General features: G+C 45.1%; 1 protein-coding gene across 1 annotated transcript in view; it reads right to left on the reverse strand.

Moving 5' to 3' along the window:
• Positions 1 to 811: 811 nt before the first annotated feature.
• The window catches only part of Pde6a (phosphodiesterase 6A), a 91,329-nt gene continuing 77,207 nt past the window's right edge, over positions 812 to 14,933 (reverse strand). The window contains exons 19-23 of the mRNA XM_008837912.1: positions 5,758 to 5,821; positions 5,440 to 5,514; positions 3,510 to 3,593; positions 2,074 to 2,221; positions 812 to 940 (exon numbers count right to left, since the gene is read on the reverse strand). Coding sequence (XP_008836134.1) covers positions 864 to 940; positions 2,074 to 2,221; positions 3,510 to 3,593; positions 5,440 to 5,514; positions 5,758 to 5,821 — 448 coding nt within the window. The 3' untranslated portion in view covers positions 812 to 863. The remainder of the gene's footprint in view (positions 941 to 2,073; positions 2,222 to 3,509; positions 3,594 to 5,439; positions 5,515 to 5,757; positions 5,822 to 14,933) is intronic.

The following is a 14,933-nucleotide window of genomic DNA, read 5'->3' on the forward strand; positions in this document are numbered from 1 at the left end:
ACAAAACAAAGCTTGGTACTCGTCTGAGGGGAGTCCATGGGGAGTCTGTGTACATGTCTCAACGTCGAAGAATGAGCAAAATGTGTATAATAAACACTCAATGGAAGTACTGTAAGAAAAATTATTCAAAGTCAGTCTATGAACCCTAGAATACTATGCTAAATTCAATAGACTGTTTTCGGAGCTTAAAAATAAATGTTTAAGCCGAGTATGGTGGCGCACGCCTTTAATCCTAGCACTCGGGAGGCAGAGGCAGGCGGATCTCTGTGAGTTCAAGGCCAGTCTGGTCTACATAGTGAGTTCCAGGACAGCTGGGGCTACAGGGAGACCCTGTCTCAAAAAGACCAAAAAAAAAAAAGCCACTTGATGAGATGCGGTATGTTCCACCAGCTCTCAATTCTCAAATTTTTTTTTTTTTTCTTTTTGAGATGGTCTCCCTGTAGCCCCAGCTGGAGTGGAACTCACTATGTAGACTAGGCTGGCCTTGATCTCACAAAGATTCACCTGCTCCCAAGTGCTTGGACTAAGGCATATGCCGCTATACCAGGAAAATATTTTATTATTTTTATTTTGTATGTGTGTGAGTGCATTGCTGCATGTATGTAAGTGCACCTTATGTATGTCATGCTATACTTGCAGAGGTCAGAAGAGGGTGTTTGATCCCCTGGAACTAGAGTTATGGATGGTTGTTAGCTACCATGTGGGTGCTGGGAACTGAACCCAGGTCCTCTGCAAGAGCAGCTGGTGCTCTTAACCGCTGAGCCATCTCTCCAGCTCCATCGAATCTTTCACTGCTCCAGAGGATGTGATGTGTCCACTGGCCTGGTGACCTCTTCCTGAGAGCTGTGCCACCTGCCTTCCCACTACTGGATGCAACAGAACTTGGACACAGGTGCACCCCCTGGGTTGGGGTTCCCTCCAGGCTGGTTCCCGGAAGCAGCTGCAATCATACAGGAAAAGACCCAGCAGGTTAAAGGACACTGCAGTGGACTTGCCCTGACCTGTTTGGACCAAGCTCAAAGCTTTTGGAGGTCAACAGCAGAAAGCAAATTGAGGAGTCAAGAAAAGGGCGACCAGCCATGCTTCCTCCCTAAGCAGCATGAGGGTTGCAAATAACAACCAATGCTTGGCTCCAGTGTCAGCACACAGGGAGTGGTAGAAACTGACAGATGAGGGAGAGAACCCCAAAGGGGCAGTTACCACTTAGCTCCAGCCACTACCTTGCAGAATTATACTGGTGTGGCCAGATCTTGAACTTTTAGAAGACTGGAAATCCAGGTTTTTAATTTTGGGGTATCCCAGCTTTAAAAAGACGGACAGAAAGTACACATTTTAAAGAAAAGTTCCTGAGCAGGGGGGATAGCTCAAGGCTAGAGCCCTTGCCTAGCATACATCAGGTCCTGGGTTCAATCTCCAGCACTACTATTTTTAAAAAGGAAAAAACTGCAGGCCACAAGTTTCCACAAACCTGTTCCTAGCCCCAAAGCAATGTCTGCAAATTGGAAAAAGGCACTTCACTCTCACAATCTGGGAAGCTAATAGCTAAACTTGTCTCTGAGGACCCTGGAGAAGTATGCACAGCTTGGCTAGAATCATCAGGGCGGTCCACCTCCACAGCTGCTTATTTAGAACCACGACAGAGCTGGGGACCAGAGAGTGCCTATGCTAAGAACCGGGCATTCAGGGCTCATGTGCAGGATGCCAGGCTGTGTAGGGCAGGGACCAGAAGCCAAGTCCTGTGAGGAACTAGAACACACAGACAAATGACTAGAGGGGCAAGCCGGAGCCATGCGGGGGAGCTGGAACAAACAAATCCCATTTGAAGCGAGATGGAAAATTCCACAAGCAGTCTTTGACCAGTCGGCTCTCTGGTTTCTCACAAGACTTGGCTTTCATCTTTGCCCTGCCCTGACTAACTTCTGACTTCCTGCTCACAGTCTCTCTCACTTTCTCACTCTCTCATTTTAAAATTGTATTTCATGTATTTATTACTGTATGTGAATGCGGAGTGCGCATGTGTGTGTTAACAAAGTGCGTGTGTGGCCCAGCAGCCACCTTGCCCCTTCTGCACACCTTGCTTCGCCGCCTGCTGCTCCTGCTTCTCTTCCTCCAGTGCCTTCATCCTGACTTCATACTCATCGGCCAGCGCCTTCCATTCCTTGCGGTTGTTGGTGAGCCCATCCAGCAGGGGGGTGATCTCCTCGTGAAAACGGGAGAATTCCTGGGGAGTGGGAGAGAGAGGAAGGAGAAGAGGAAGAGACTGGAACAGGAGCGGTACCCCAGGACCCTGGCTCAAAGTGGGGTACACTCTGAGCAGCACTGGAGTGAGCGATCTCCCTTGTGTGCTAACACTAGGGATCCCCTACTTAGAGCTTTCTTGCACAGCCTTCAGGGTAAAATGCAAGTCTTTAAATTTTGTAAAAATTTATTTATATTTTTACTTTATGTGTAATGAGTGTCTTGCTTTGTAAAAATACTTTATTATTTTTATTTTATGTGTATGAGTGTATTACCTGTGTGTATGTAAGGGCACCTGTGTTGTACAATGTTCATGGAAGCCAGAAGAGGGCATCTTCAGATCCCCTAGAACTGGACTTAGGGATGGTTGTTGGCTGCCTTGTGGTGCTGGGAAGGTTGCTGTCAAAGATTACCTTCATGGAGAAATTAGGACCCACTCAAGGGTGGTTGGGAGAAAGCCAGTAAGCCTGAAGCCCAGCCTCTCTCATTTTGTGGCCTTACTGCTGGCAGCATGAGCAGCCGCCATGCTGCCCTGTTGACTAGCGAGCCCTACGTGGTGTGTGTGACACCAGATGCTCTTGTCCCCTCTGAGAGCATTTGTTCTTCCTCCTCCCAGTAGAGCTACAGTCCACACTACAGAAAGCCCCAGCCAAGGTGGTGTCCAAGCTCCAGTCCTGCCTTATGTGTGCATCCAGAGATACTGGCCCTGTCACCTCATCTTCGACCTCATGTATAATGTGGCCAAAAGAAAACATTTTTAGTGGGAAGTGGAGTCAGATGCGGTGGTACAAGCTTGTTATCTTAGCACTCTGGAGGCCAAGGCAGGAAGATCACAAGTTGGAGGCCAGCCTGAGCTACATAGCAAGTTCTAGTCCAACCTGGGCAACATAGACAGACCAATGTCTCAAACAGGGGGAAGAGGGCAGGTGGATAGTAGAGATGGATTTGACAGTAGTAGGTTTCTCAAGAAGGGACTAAACTTGAACAAGAACTTCAAGAGAAATTCTGGTTTATCGTTTCAATAAGGACTTTGTGTCCAAAATAGCATGCATACATAGTCATTTGTTCCATGAGTGTTTATTGAGCAAATAGGATGTGCCAAGCTCCAGGCTTCCACCTAGGGTACTTTCACTCTCCTGTCCTGAGAACCAAGTGCCATTGGAGGTGAAAATTCTTCTGCAAAGTGTCACAAACTTGCCAGCATTTATTATGCTTGCTGTCTTTGGGAATCCTGGCTTTATCAAAGACTTCTGAGGAAGCCAACAGCCTACCTTATAGACAAAGGTGCAAACAAAGTCAATGAAGCCGACTTGAAGCTTGGGGAGCTCGTCTGCCTTGTTTCTGTCCATCATGGGCTGTCATAGGAGAGAAAGAGTTAACAGCATGAGCAGTAAGAGCAGCTCACCCAATCTGCTAAGAAAAGAACTAGACATGGTGGTACATGCCTGTAATCTTAAATCCAAGATTATCCCTGGAATATAGTGAGTCTAATAAGGCCATCCTGGGCTACATGAGACTCTATCTCAAAAACCAGACACAACAAGCAAAGCAAAAACAAAAAACAACTTTAAACTCTCCAAGCTTCCAGATTGGACTAACAATTTTCAAGAACTATGGAAGACAGAAGGGAATGCATTAAAGAACACGCAGAGGATGTGAGCATGGGGAACTAGACTCAACAAAAACCCACTGTCTTTAACAAATACGTTGCATAGGGAGAAACAGAGCGAAACAGAGTGAAAAGAGAAAGAAGAAAGGCAGGAGTAGGGGAAGCCTACTGCTCGCTCCGCTGGCACAGCTGGAGCTACCTGATCTCTTAGAGACACATGCTGAGCATTTATGGAAGAAATGGCCATGTCTGGGATTCACATAAAATCCTCCAGCCAGAAGAAAAAAAATGCATTGAACAGAATAGGTAAAACAAGAATAGCAAGTTTTGCTAATTGCTGACTGGCTGGTGAGTCCATAGAAGCCACCAGCTTTTGGGTCTACATTTTAAAGTGTTAAACAAATTGCTGGCCATGGTGGCACACATGGGATTCCAGCCCCGAGGAGGCTGACGTAGGATTGCTGTAAGTGTAAGGCCAGTCTAAAGTACATAATGAATTTCAGTGAGACAATGTTTAAAAAAAAAAAGAGCTGGGAAGATAGCTCAGTCAGTAAAGTGCTTGCCTCGTGAATAGGAGGGCCTGAGTTCAAGTCTAGAACTCACATTTAAAAAACTAAAAATAAAAAGCCTGGTATGGCACACACTTGTAACCACAGAGCTTAGGCTTGTTGGCCAGACAACCTAACTTATTTGACAAGTTTCTGGTCAGTGAGAGACCCTGTCTCAAAAGTGAATGGTGCCTGAGGAACTATACCCAAGGTTGTCCTCTGCCCTACTCTCTCTTCTGTGTGTCTCTCTCTCTGTCTCTGTCTCTCTCTCTCTGTCTCCCCCCCACCCCCTGCCTCTCACGGGCATGTGCATCTGCTTAAACTCATGTACAAAGACATACATCTGCTTAAACTCATGTACCAAGACAGAGAGAAAAGGGAGGAGGGATCAGTGTTTTGTCTTCTTACACCCTGCCTGTTACTCCCACATTTCACTCGCCTTGGGTTCCGCTGAAGCTTCTATACTCAGGACCCTCGCAGTTCCCCCCATCAATGGTCTGTACTCAAATATCTCCTTTTTATTCATCCTCTCTAAACCTCCTTCTTCCTAGCTCCACCCTTAGGGCTTTGGGGGACAGTCTCTAACTGTGGAAAAACAGCTGACTATCCCAGCCAAGTTAACTTTCAGTGGTGACCTGGATGCACAGCCGGACAACGTTCCCCTAGCTGGTTCTATGCAGTTAGAAAGGGCTGGGGGTGAAGGACCCACTACACCACTGTATCTGAAAAAAGAAGCAGTTTGGTGTCCACTTGTCCACCTTTGCTTAGCTGAGTAAACTAAAAACCCACACATGACCTCGAGGTCTTCAAACTGTAGAGGAGTGTGCTCAGGACATGTGCTGCTGCACCCCACTACAGTTCTGTTCTCAAGGAGTGAGGTTGAGCGTGGTCTGGGAGCCGCCCTCAGAGAACCACTGCATTAGGAAAAGGTCATCTTGAGATGAGCTCACGCATCCCTTGTGGTCATGCCACTGATATGGATGGATCGGATATGCCTGATCTACCGATCAGGATGGGTTGCACATGCTTTACCCGTCTACTCACAATGGGATTCTGTTGCAGCACTGTGCGCTCCAGGTCACCTTGTTCCCAGAATTCAGCAGCCACCAACAGAGCTACCTGCAACAGATGGACCGTATCACATGCATACACGGACTTGCCCAGTCACAGCCCCAGCCCCAACCCTCCTACCCCTGCTGCCACCGCCCTTGTGTTTACAACTCAGTAAAAAAGATAAGACCACATCTCCCCTGCCACCCTCACTTGACATCACCGGAGAGACCAGTCCTCCTATCTTGGATCAGAAGAGTGGAACTGGTCAGCAACACTGGGCCCCTCCTCTGGGGCAGGAAGAGTCCGTACCTTGCTCTGGACCTCCCAAGGCTTGGTGATGGCTGACAGATCACAGGCAGTCATCATCATGGCCCTGGGTACACAGGATACCCTCAGTCATCCGGAAATATATTGAGAGCTGCAAATATTGGTTAATTCCAGCCCTCACCCTGAGCCTTTGTCAGCCCTCTCCCCAGTAGGTGGCTTCACCGGGTTGTAGGGAAAGGTATCTGGAGATTCAAGTCAGAAGTTGAATCCTACCTTTATAGATAATCAAAGGTTTGGCACTGAGCCTTTAAGCCTATCCCTATCTATGCCTCCATTTCCCTATCTGTAATGATCACAGTTTCCCTCACAGAGCAAGCATAAGGCTAAATGAAAATCATCCTCCAGTGCCCAGACAGGATGTGTGTAGTAAGCACACATCAGGTTTTTATTACTGTTGAGGTCAGGCTGTGCCCTGCTGTAAGCTACTTCATACTGTATAAAACTGGTCTCTCAGGCTGTGCTTTGCATATACACATGAACATGTGCACATACACAACAATATACACACACGTAAGTAAAAAGGGTGCCACTCCATAAATTTATTAAAGTAAATTGGAACCATATGAACACAGGGGTATGTTAAAATCATATCTGGAAAACTAGGCCTGAGAACTTATCAAATACCAAACCGGGGAAAGGTGTGGCCCCCTCACTTGGACCCTATGTAGAAAAGGACACCTAACACTGATAGCGATGGCCTGCACTGACCTGCCATCTGACCACTTGATACGTGCATCTAGGGTCCAACAGAGAACTCCTGACTATCCCAGAAGCTTCCATCCCCACTGGTGACAGGGCCTGCTTGAATTATGTTGTTGGGACCTAATCCTGCCTTTGCCTCTGACGCGTCCATGATCGTGACCTCACTTCTGCAGCTCAGTTCAATCCTGGGGCTCAGCCTCAAACCCACGACTCTGTACCTGACTCTCAGCAGACCTCCAAGCAGAATTTCTCATCTTATTTTTGACAGATTCTTTTTGCAGCCCTATCAGCTGCCCATTTCTGCCTCTCAGTCAGACCTCAGACTCCTTGAGCTCTTCTGTGGCCTTACTAACCCTACATGACATATATAGATACATACATACAATATATAGAGATATATTTACTGTGTAATGTATTGAGAGTTAACACTTGTAGCTAAGAGTGGAGTAAAATAACCTGTGTTTGCCTCCCCTGACTGTCAAGGAAATTAGAAATTGGAAACCGAAACTACGTGGTAAATTGCTGCCAACTAAACCAATGTACTTTGAAAACATTGCTATTCAATAAATTCTGACACTGAAAAGACACAAATGTGTTCTCTATGGTTCTGACATGGCACGCTCACAGCAATTCTCTGTCAGGCACTGTTCTAGACACTGCATAATCAACTTCCTTTAAATCTCACCCTACTTTCAGAGTCTCTTCTCTCTTGTTAGCATACAACAATGTATTTCTCAACATTTTTTCATTATTGTCCCCTGCCCCAGTGGCCAAAGAATCTTAGTAACTGCTGGGCCATCTTTCCAGCCCCCAAATGACTATGAACTTTTAATTCCATAGATAGAGAGCTACCAACCACGGTAACTGCTAAGATTTGGGGTTTCCTCCTCAAGAACCACCTTTTGCTCCCCTGGAGGCCACAGGCCACAGGCCCCTTGCTGAAAGGCCTGGTACAGAGTGGGATAGCCAGCTGTGCATGAAGGATAGTGGAAGGCAGGGGGAGAAAGGCTCCAGAGATCAACTCTCCAAGCAGTTTCACATTGATAGGAAGGTAGGCCATGTATTCCTACACAGTAGAGAGTCAGGACACAGGGATGAAGAACTGGCAAGGTGCGGGGGCAGGGAGACTGATAAGGCATTTTATAGTCAGCTGTCGAAGGCCATGAGGAGCTGGTTAAAGTCCACATCAGTGCTATACAATGTGTGGGATCAGCAAGGGAACACAAAGGCTCAGACTAGGGACTCATCTGATCAGAGCTGTGTTACAAGAAGAAACCAACAGCAGAGAGGTGGAAAGGGTTAGCCTGCAGCCATGCAGAGGAGACACGAGAAGTGGGGGTCAACCTGACTCAGTGAAACTCACAGGCAGGGCCTGGAACTCCCTGTTCCACTAGGCTGGCCTTGATCTCATAGAGATTTACGTGGCTCTGCCTCCCCAGTATTGAGATTAAAGGCATGAGCCACCATGCCCAGCTGCTTATATGATTTTAAAAACAATTTTATTCATTTTCATTTGTGTATGTACATACGAGTGTGTACATGTTCATGTGTACATATGTATATGTGTCCATAGGTGCATGTTTTGTCCATGTAGCAGACAGAGGTCTATGTCACATGTCTCCTTTTTCTGCTTTTCTACCTTATTTCTGACACAGGGTCTCTCGCCGAACCTGGAGCTCACCAGTTCAGCTAGACTGGCTGACGAGGGCCTCAGGGACCCTCCTGTTTCCACCTCTCCAGAGCTGGGATTGTAAGTGCACACGTCTACTGCTTGTTTTTCTCTTCTTTTCTTTTTTTTTAAAACTTGGGTGCTAGGATCTGACCTCAGCTCTTCATGCTTGCATAACAAGCATTTTACCAGCTAAGTCATCTCCCTAGTCCCTTGAATGATTTTTATAATGAATCATCTATATCTGGACCATTTTATATAAGCTGATTTAGGAGGCCACAAAGGTCACTCATAAAACATTAACAAGTTTAAATAAAAATTTTTATTATGTAAAGTGAACCCTCCAAACTTCATATAATTCTTTTAAGTAGATAAGCTTTCAAACATGCATATATTTTATAGAAACTCCTTCATGCTTTATAATAACCGCAGAATATGTATCCTATGTTTAATGTTACGTATGAGGACATGTAATAACCTATTAGCAAATAAATGCTCAGCTGCGCAGACAAGAGCTACCACTTCGCTTGTCATTGTCCTGGTGTTGAAGTCACGGGTGTGGCCTTAGGAAAGTACAAGGTGTTTGCTTTACTTAGGTAAAGGATCACATGAAAATACTCGTGGAGGGTGGGGAAACACCTATTTTCTAGGCATACTTGGCTTTTGCACAGACAGGGCAGACACATAGGCCCCAGATTAGCTAATCCAAAGCCTCATGCCCTAAACACAAGGCAGCACAGTCCCTCCAGCAGCACCCTAGACATGCCCTAGGGTACCAGGTGCTGGCTGGATGTGGGGGATCCAGAGATGCCAAGATGGCACTCATAGTCACTCAAGGATCACAGAGAAAAGCAATCACATCACAATCTGCTAAATGGGACAGTAAAAAGCACAGGGTGCCAAAGAAAAGAGAGGGACGAGAGGGGCTCTGCTCAGGGGCTCAGGGAGGAAACAGGAAAGCAGGGAGCTCTCTAGTATGGACTGAATGCAGTGTTCCCATAAATCGAAATGTTGAAACTCCAATAGCATGTAATGGTATTAGGAAGTGAGACCTTTCAAAAGCAGTTAGTTTGAGGTGAAGTTATGATGCATCCCTTCACCTGGAGAAGACGGGAACTGAGGAAACACATTCTAAGCAGAAGGACTACCTGGCACCACCAAAGCCTGCTACATTTGGGAGCTGGGAGGTAAGAGGAACTCAGGGACCCCTTGGGAGCCTTGTGAAGAGAAGCCCCAGAGATCACGAGTGAAGACAGTGCAGAGCCCAAGACCCAGGAGAGGGACTGGTCCGCATCAGAACAGGGAGACTTGAAGAGTGAGGTGGTCATTTCATGTGTGGAAATGGGGGTGTGCACTAGGGAAAAAGAGGTGGGGAAAGTGGTAAAGTGTCCAGGGAGCAATTTAAAAGTAAACTCAACCCAAGGAAGAGGAAGGCATGGAAGAGAGTAAAGGAGTGTGTGGCTCCAAGAGTCAGGAAGATCTTGGGGGCTCAGGAACCCAAACTTTATTCTCTTGGTAGGCCAGTCACTGAGTGAAATGATTCCATGCAGGACTTTGGAATCTGACCAGACCAAATCCTGTCTTCTTCTGACTTGCTGGGACCAGAGCAAGATGCTTAATGTTTTTCAGTATATTCTGTAAAATGAGACAGTCATGCTAGGTTGAAGCCTATGAAATTTTGGTTCTGTGGGTCAAAAGAAGATGGAACTCAGTAACTTCTAATGGTCTAACATAACCTCCCAAGAGCTCTTGTGGCATGCACAAAGCGCAGTTTTAGAAGGACGTCATCGTTTTCAGCTTTTCCTCACTTTTTTGGAAGGTGATGGAGGTAGAGAGTTCAGCTTGCTTCAAGGCCTAGCCTGAAGACCTGGTCTATCCCTAAGGTCAACAGCCTTCTAGAAGTCAGCTGTGAGACCCACTGGGCCACTAGCCTTCCTCCCCTCTGGCCATCTTTCAGAGAAAGCATTCCAGCCCTCCACCTACCCAAACTCTGCCAGACACTGGCTCAGACACTCCCTGGAAGGCCTCCCAGCGACTTGCGAATGCACAGGTATGCTAGAGCTGACCTTGTGCCTTAGACCCCGTTCTGGTGTTCCAAGAATGTTTGTGTGTCACTAGGTAAGTCATTTTTGTCTCTCAGGTGCTCACTCTCCTCTCTTGTAGGACATTAAACACAAGAGTTGGCAAACTTTTTCTCCAAAGGGCCAGGTAGTGAACATGTTAGGCTTTGCAGAAAACATGGTCCCTGTTGCATCTGCTTAGCTACATCTGGAATGCAGGAGCAGCTATGTATCACAAAGAAAGCAACTCAGCAAAATGCTAAGGGTATACATATTGTTGGAAACCTAAGAAAATGCCTGAATTTTTGTTACTTTTGACGGAAGAAAGCCAGGTGTGGTGTTTCATGCCTGTAATCTTAGCACTTGGGGGACTGAAGTAAGAGAATTACTGTGACTTCCAGGCCAGCCTGGATTACATAGCAAGTTCCAGGCTAGGCTTGGGAATGAAATAAGTTTCATAAATCAATCAATAAAATCAGAAAAATGATAAGGAATTCTTTGATTATATTTATCTTTATACCAATAAAGTCATAAAACATAATTTTTATTTGTCACCTAATTTATTGACTGATTTTTATGGAGGAAGGCACATGAAGGCAAAAGCACCCAGGTCCCAAGAAGTCAGAATATGGCCCTCCATTAAAAGATCAGATTTTATTTATGAACACTGAAGTTTTAATTTCTTACATTTTTTTCTTTGCCGTGAAATTCTATTTTCCCTGAAACAACTTTAAAATGCAATAGCTAGGGCTGGAGAGATGTTTCTGTGGTTAAGAGCACTGGCTGTCCTTGCAGAAGACCTGGGTTCGAATCCCGGCACCCACATGGTAGCTAACAACCATCCATACAACATTTATGTACATGCAGACATAACACTCATATACGTAAAATAAAAATAAGTTCTAAAAAAATGTAATAGCTATTCTTAGTTCATGAATCATACAAAATCAGGCAGCCGGCCTTATACCCATTCCTGAAGGACACCACAGTTGAGAATGAAAGCTGGAATTAAGAGAAAACAGAAAAGGCTGGATGAAGAGCAGGAAGTCACACCCTTACCCAAGAGCTGGTGGGACATCTTGGCCTAGACTAAACAAGTTGGGAAACATAAGAAGGAGCCAGGCAGGGGTCTGACACAGTGATGTGGCTTAGGACACAACAAGGGGTTCAGTGTGGGCCTCAAATACAGGAAGCTCACATACATAAGCACCTCCAAGACAGTCCAAGCACTGGAAGAGAGTGCCGGGGTTTCCTTATGTTGAACCCACTCTCTACAGACCAAGGGATCTTGGAAACAGGACTTGTGGAGCTGTTACAGATGCCAGCCAGAAAAACAAAGGGCCGGGGCCGGGGACCAATCCCACAGCTGGGGCCAGTTGGAAGATGCCCACAGTACCAGAGCAGTTTTCATGAGCTCTTGGGAAAGAAGGCATTGTACCCTACCCTGGGATAGAGAGAGAAAGGTGGGTCGGTCTGGGATAGGAAGGCAGTAGAGAGAAGCACTTACTGCCTCTCAGCTGATTGGGTTCCTCAGAGAAGCATGATGGTGCATTGCTGGTTGGCCTCTTACAGTTCGGAGATAAGGCTTCACAGTACATTTAGGAAACTGAAGCTGATTTTTTGTTGGTTTTTTTGTTGGTTTTGACAAAACTTCTAGGCAAATAGTTCTCTTATTTCTCCTCTCCTTTATCCTTCAGCCCTCCCTGCCTTGTAACTAAATTTAGGGCATTTCAGAATATCTGTTTCTTACAATTCAGTTCAATTCTAACAGTCACCACCTGGAGTTGGCATTGACTCCACAGATTTCAGGGCTCAGTCTTCACAGACTACCCTGACTTCAGAGACCAGCTATGGGTATCGTGCCCTACACTACTCATATGTCTATCACACTGAGCTTTAACCAAGTTTGAGGGGGCAATACCCCCCCCCCGACTTTCAATAATTTGCTGGGTCAACTTATAAAACTCAAGGGAGCACTTTGCTTATGTTTACCATACAAGAGCCAAACAAGGGCAGGGAGTGGGTGAGGACCTCTTTGGGCATGCTTAGTCTCCAGTACCTCATGTGCTCACCAACCCAGTTCTCAGAACCCCATGTGTAAATGTTTTTATGTAGGTCTTATCCTGTAGACATTATGAATTAAACCATTAGCCATTGGTGATTAACTCAATCTCCAGGCCCTCCCTACTTCCCTGGAAGGTAGAAATAAAGCTAAAAATCCTGAGCTTCTAATAAAGGGGTCTCTGTGGTGACCAGCCTCTATTCTGAAGCTATCTAGGGTCCTGCCAAGAGTGACCTTATTAGAACAAAAGATACCATTATTACTCAGGAAATTCCAAAGGTCTTAGGAGTTCTGTGTGAGGAACTGGGGACAAAGACCAAATCTGTATGTCATTATACCACAGGAAGCACCAAAAAAGCACCATCTATCTCAGTCAGTCTATGCTGTAAAGCACCCACTCCACAAAACAGATGCTACCATTATCCCCATTGAGCCACAGAGGAAACTAAGGCACAGACAGCTCATGTAACCTGCTCAAGTCACACCACCAATAAAATGAGAGCCATGCCTTGGACCCAGGCCCCATGGCACCCAGGCTGCCTGGCACTAAAGCTCCCAGTGTGAGTTCCCGCACCCTACCCAGATGAGAAGCAGTTCTAGCCAATTGATGGACCCCAAATTGCCTCAGAGCAATACTTCTCTGCCTCTTGGGAGATCCTTGCCAATCCTTGCTTGACAATCATAGTTGGGGATGAAGGGCTGCTACTGGCATCTGGTAGCTAAAGACCTACCAGATGTACACAGGACAGCCCCACAGCAAAGAGTCAATTGCCCAGTCAGCAGTGCTAAGTTGTAAAACCCTGCTTTATAGGTCTTCAAACAGTTTTCATTAAAGGTCCACATAAATAGTTAAAAAAAAAAAACCCAACACTAACCTTGTATAGTTAAAATTATTTCATTGGATGTTTAAATATTTGCAAAAGATCTAGTTTGCAGTGTATTATAAGTATTAATAGTGAAAGGAAATTGTTATTTCACCTTTAAAACCCAAAGGAATCTAAAGAGGATAGTAGTTTGATACCAACCATCAACCCACCATCTACGACTGAAAAGAAAACCAACAGCTTTTCTCCTTAAACTGGTATATCCACTTGACTTCTCCAAGAATAGCACGGTATCCTAATACTGCACACCCATGCATAATACACTGTTACCTCTGCAGACATGCGGGGACTTCAGGCTTTCACTGATCACCCTTTCAGACTATCTGCAGGCAAATATGTTCAGCAATTTTAAGTTACATAAGAATACTTTTTCATTGACTGTAAGCCTCCAAGTATATTAAATGCTTCCCTTGGATTAAGTTATACAGTTAGCTAAAACAGCAAAATATATTATCTAATTTTATGAAATAATTGTTTGCTACTCAAAATAATTTGATTTGAGAAATTCAGCTCTCAATGAGCTAGGTAGGATAGAATTTTCTTTAATTTTTAAAAATTTTACTTATGTGTATGTGTTTGTGTCTGTGAATGTAAGTCACATGTGTGTGGGTGCCTGTGGAGGCCAGAAGAAGGTGTCAGATTCCCTGGAACTGGAGATTCCCCAGGGAGCTGTGAGCCAAACCTGGGTGCTGAGAACTGAACTCAGGCCTTCTGGAAGAGCAGCAGGTGCTCTTAACTGCTAAGTCTTCTCTCCAGCCCCCGATTTTTGGAAAAATCAGTTAATGATTGAATATTTCTTACTACTAGACTGAGATAAAATCAGCATCTATTTTGTGTACATTTTTCATTTTTTATAAATGCAAGTGCTTAAAATCCTGGAAATGGAGCTTAGTTACAATAAATCACTCAGTTCTTTGAAACCTTCTACGTTACCTGTTAAAAATCATACCGTAATTGTTACACTGAATGATTTGTCTGCTGACCCAAGATACGGAAAATGGGCAGATATATTAAAACATTCTTAATTTAACATATCTTTCCAGTTTCTTTAATAAAATGCTTTTATGTTATAATGAGTTTCAGTTATGCTTTCATCAAAACTTTGAAGCTGCAGATTTAGCTCATCATTTATGGCAATGTTTGCTGTGCAAGATCTCTGGAAATCCTGGGCTTCTGCTGTCAGCTAAGTGATGAAATTAGGCCTGTTTCCCTCAGAAAGAGTCTGATATGCAGTTTTTCAGTTCAATAAACATGTTACTATGTATCCCAATGACATCTACCAATTTTTTTTTTTTTGGTCTTTTTGAGACAGGGTCCCCCTGTAGCCCCAGCTGTCCTGGAACTCACTATGTAGACCAGGCTGGCCTTGAACTCACAGAGATCCACCTGCCTCTGCCTCCCGAGTGCTGGGATTAAAGGCATGCGCCACCACACCCAGCCCCTCTTTCTGCCTTTTTGTCTCTTGGCCACTATAAAGTGAGCAGGCCTCCTCTGCCACATCATACAATCATGTTGTACTGTACGGCTACAGGGCCAAAAGACTGGACTAAAACTGAACCAAAATAAAACTTTCCTACTTCCAAGTTGATTGTTTTGGGTTGTAACAGCAATGGAAAGCTGCTGAGCATAGATGGATTAAGAGGGAGATGACAGACCAATAAATAGAAGATGACCGATAGGTGATGGCAGACAGACAGACAGATAGCTGATAGATGATAGATAGAGATAGATAGATAGATAGATAGATAGATAGATAGATAGATAGATGATTGATAGATAGA

Source organism: Nannospalax galili, unplaced genomic scaffold (assembly GCF_000622305.1).
Source record: "Nannospalax galili isolate Female #2095 unplaced genomic scaffold, S.galili_v1.0 scaffold19, whole genome shotgun sequence".
In the NCBI taxonomy this organism is placed as follows: domain Eukaryota; kingdom Metazoa; phylum Chordata; class Mammalia; order Rodentia; family Spalacidae; genus Nannospalax; species Nannospalax galili.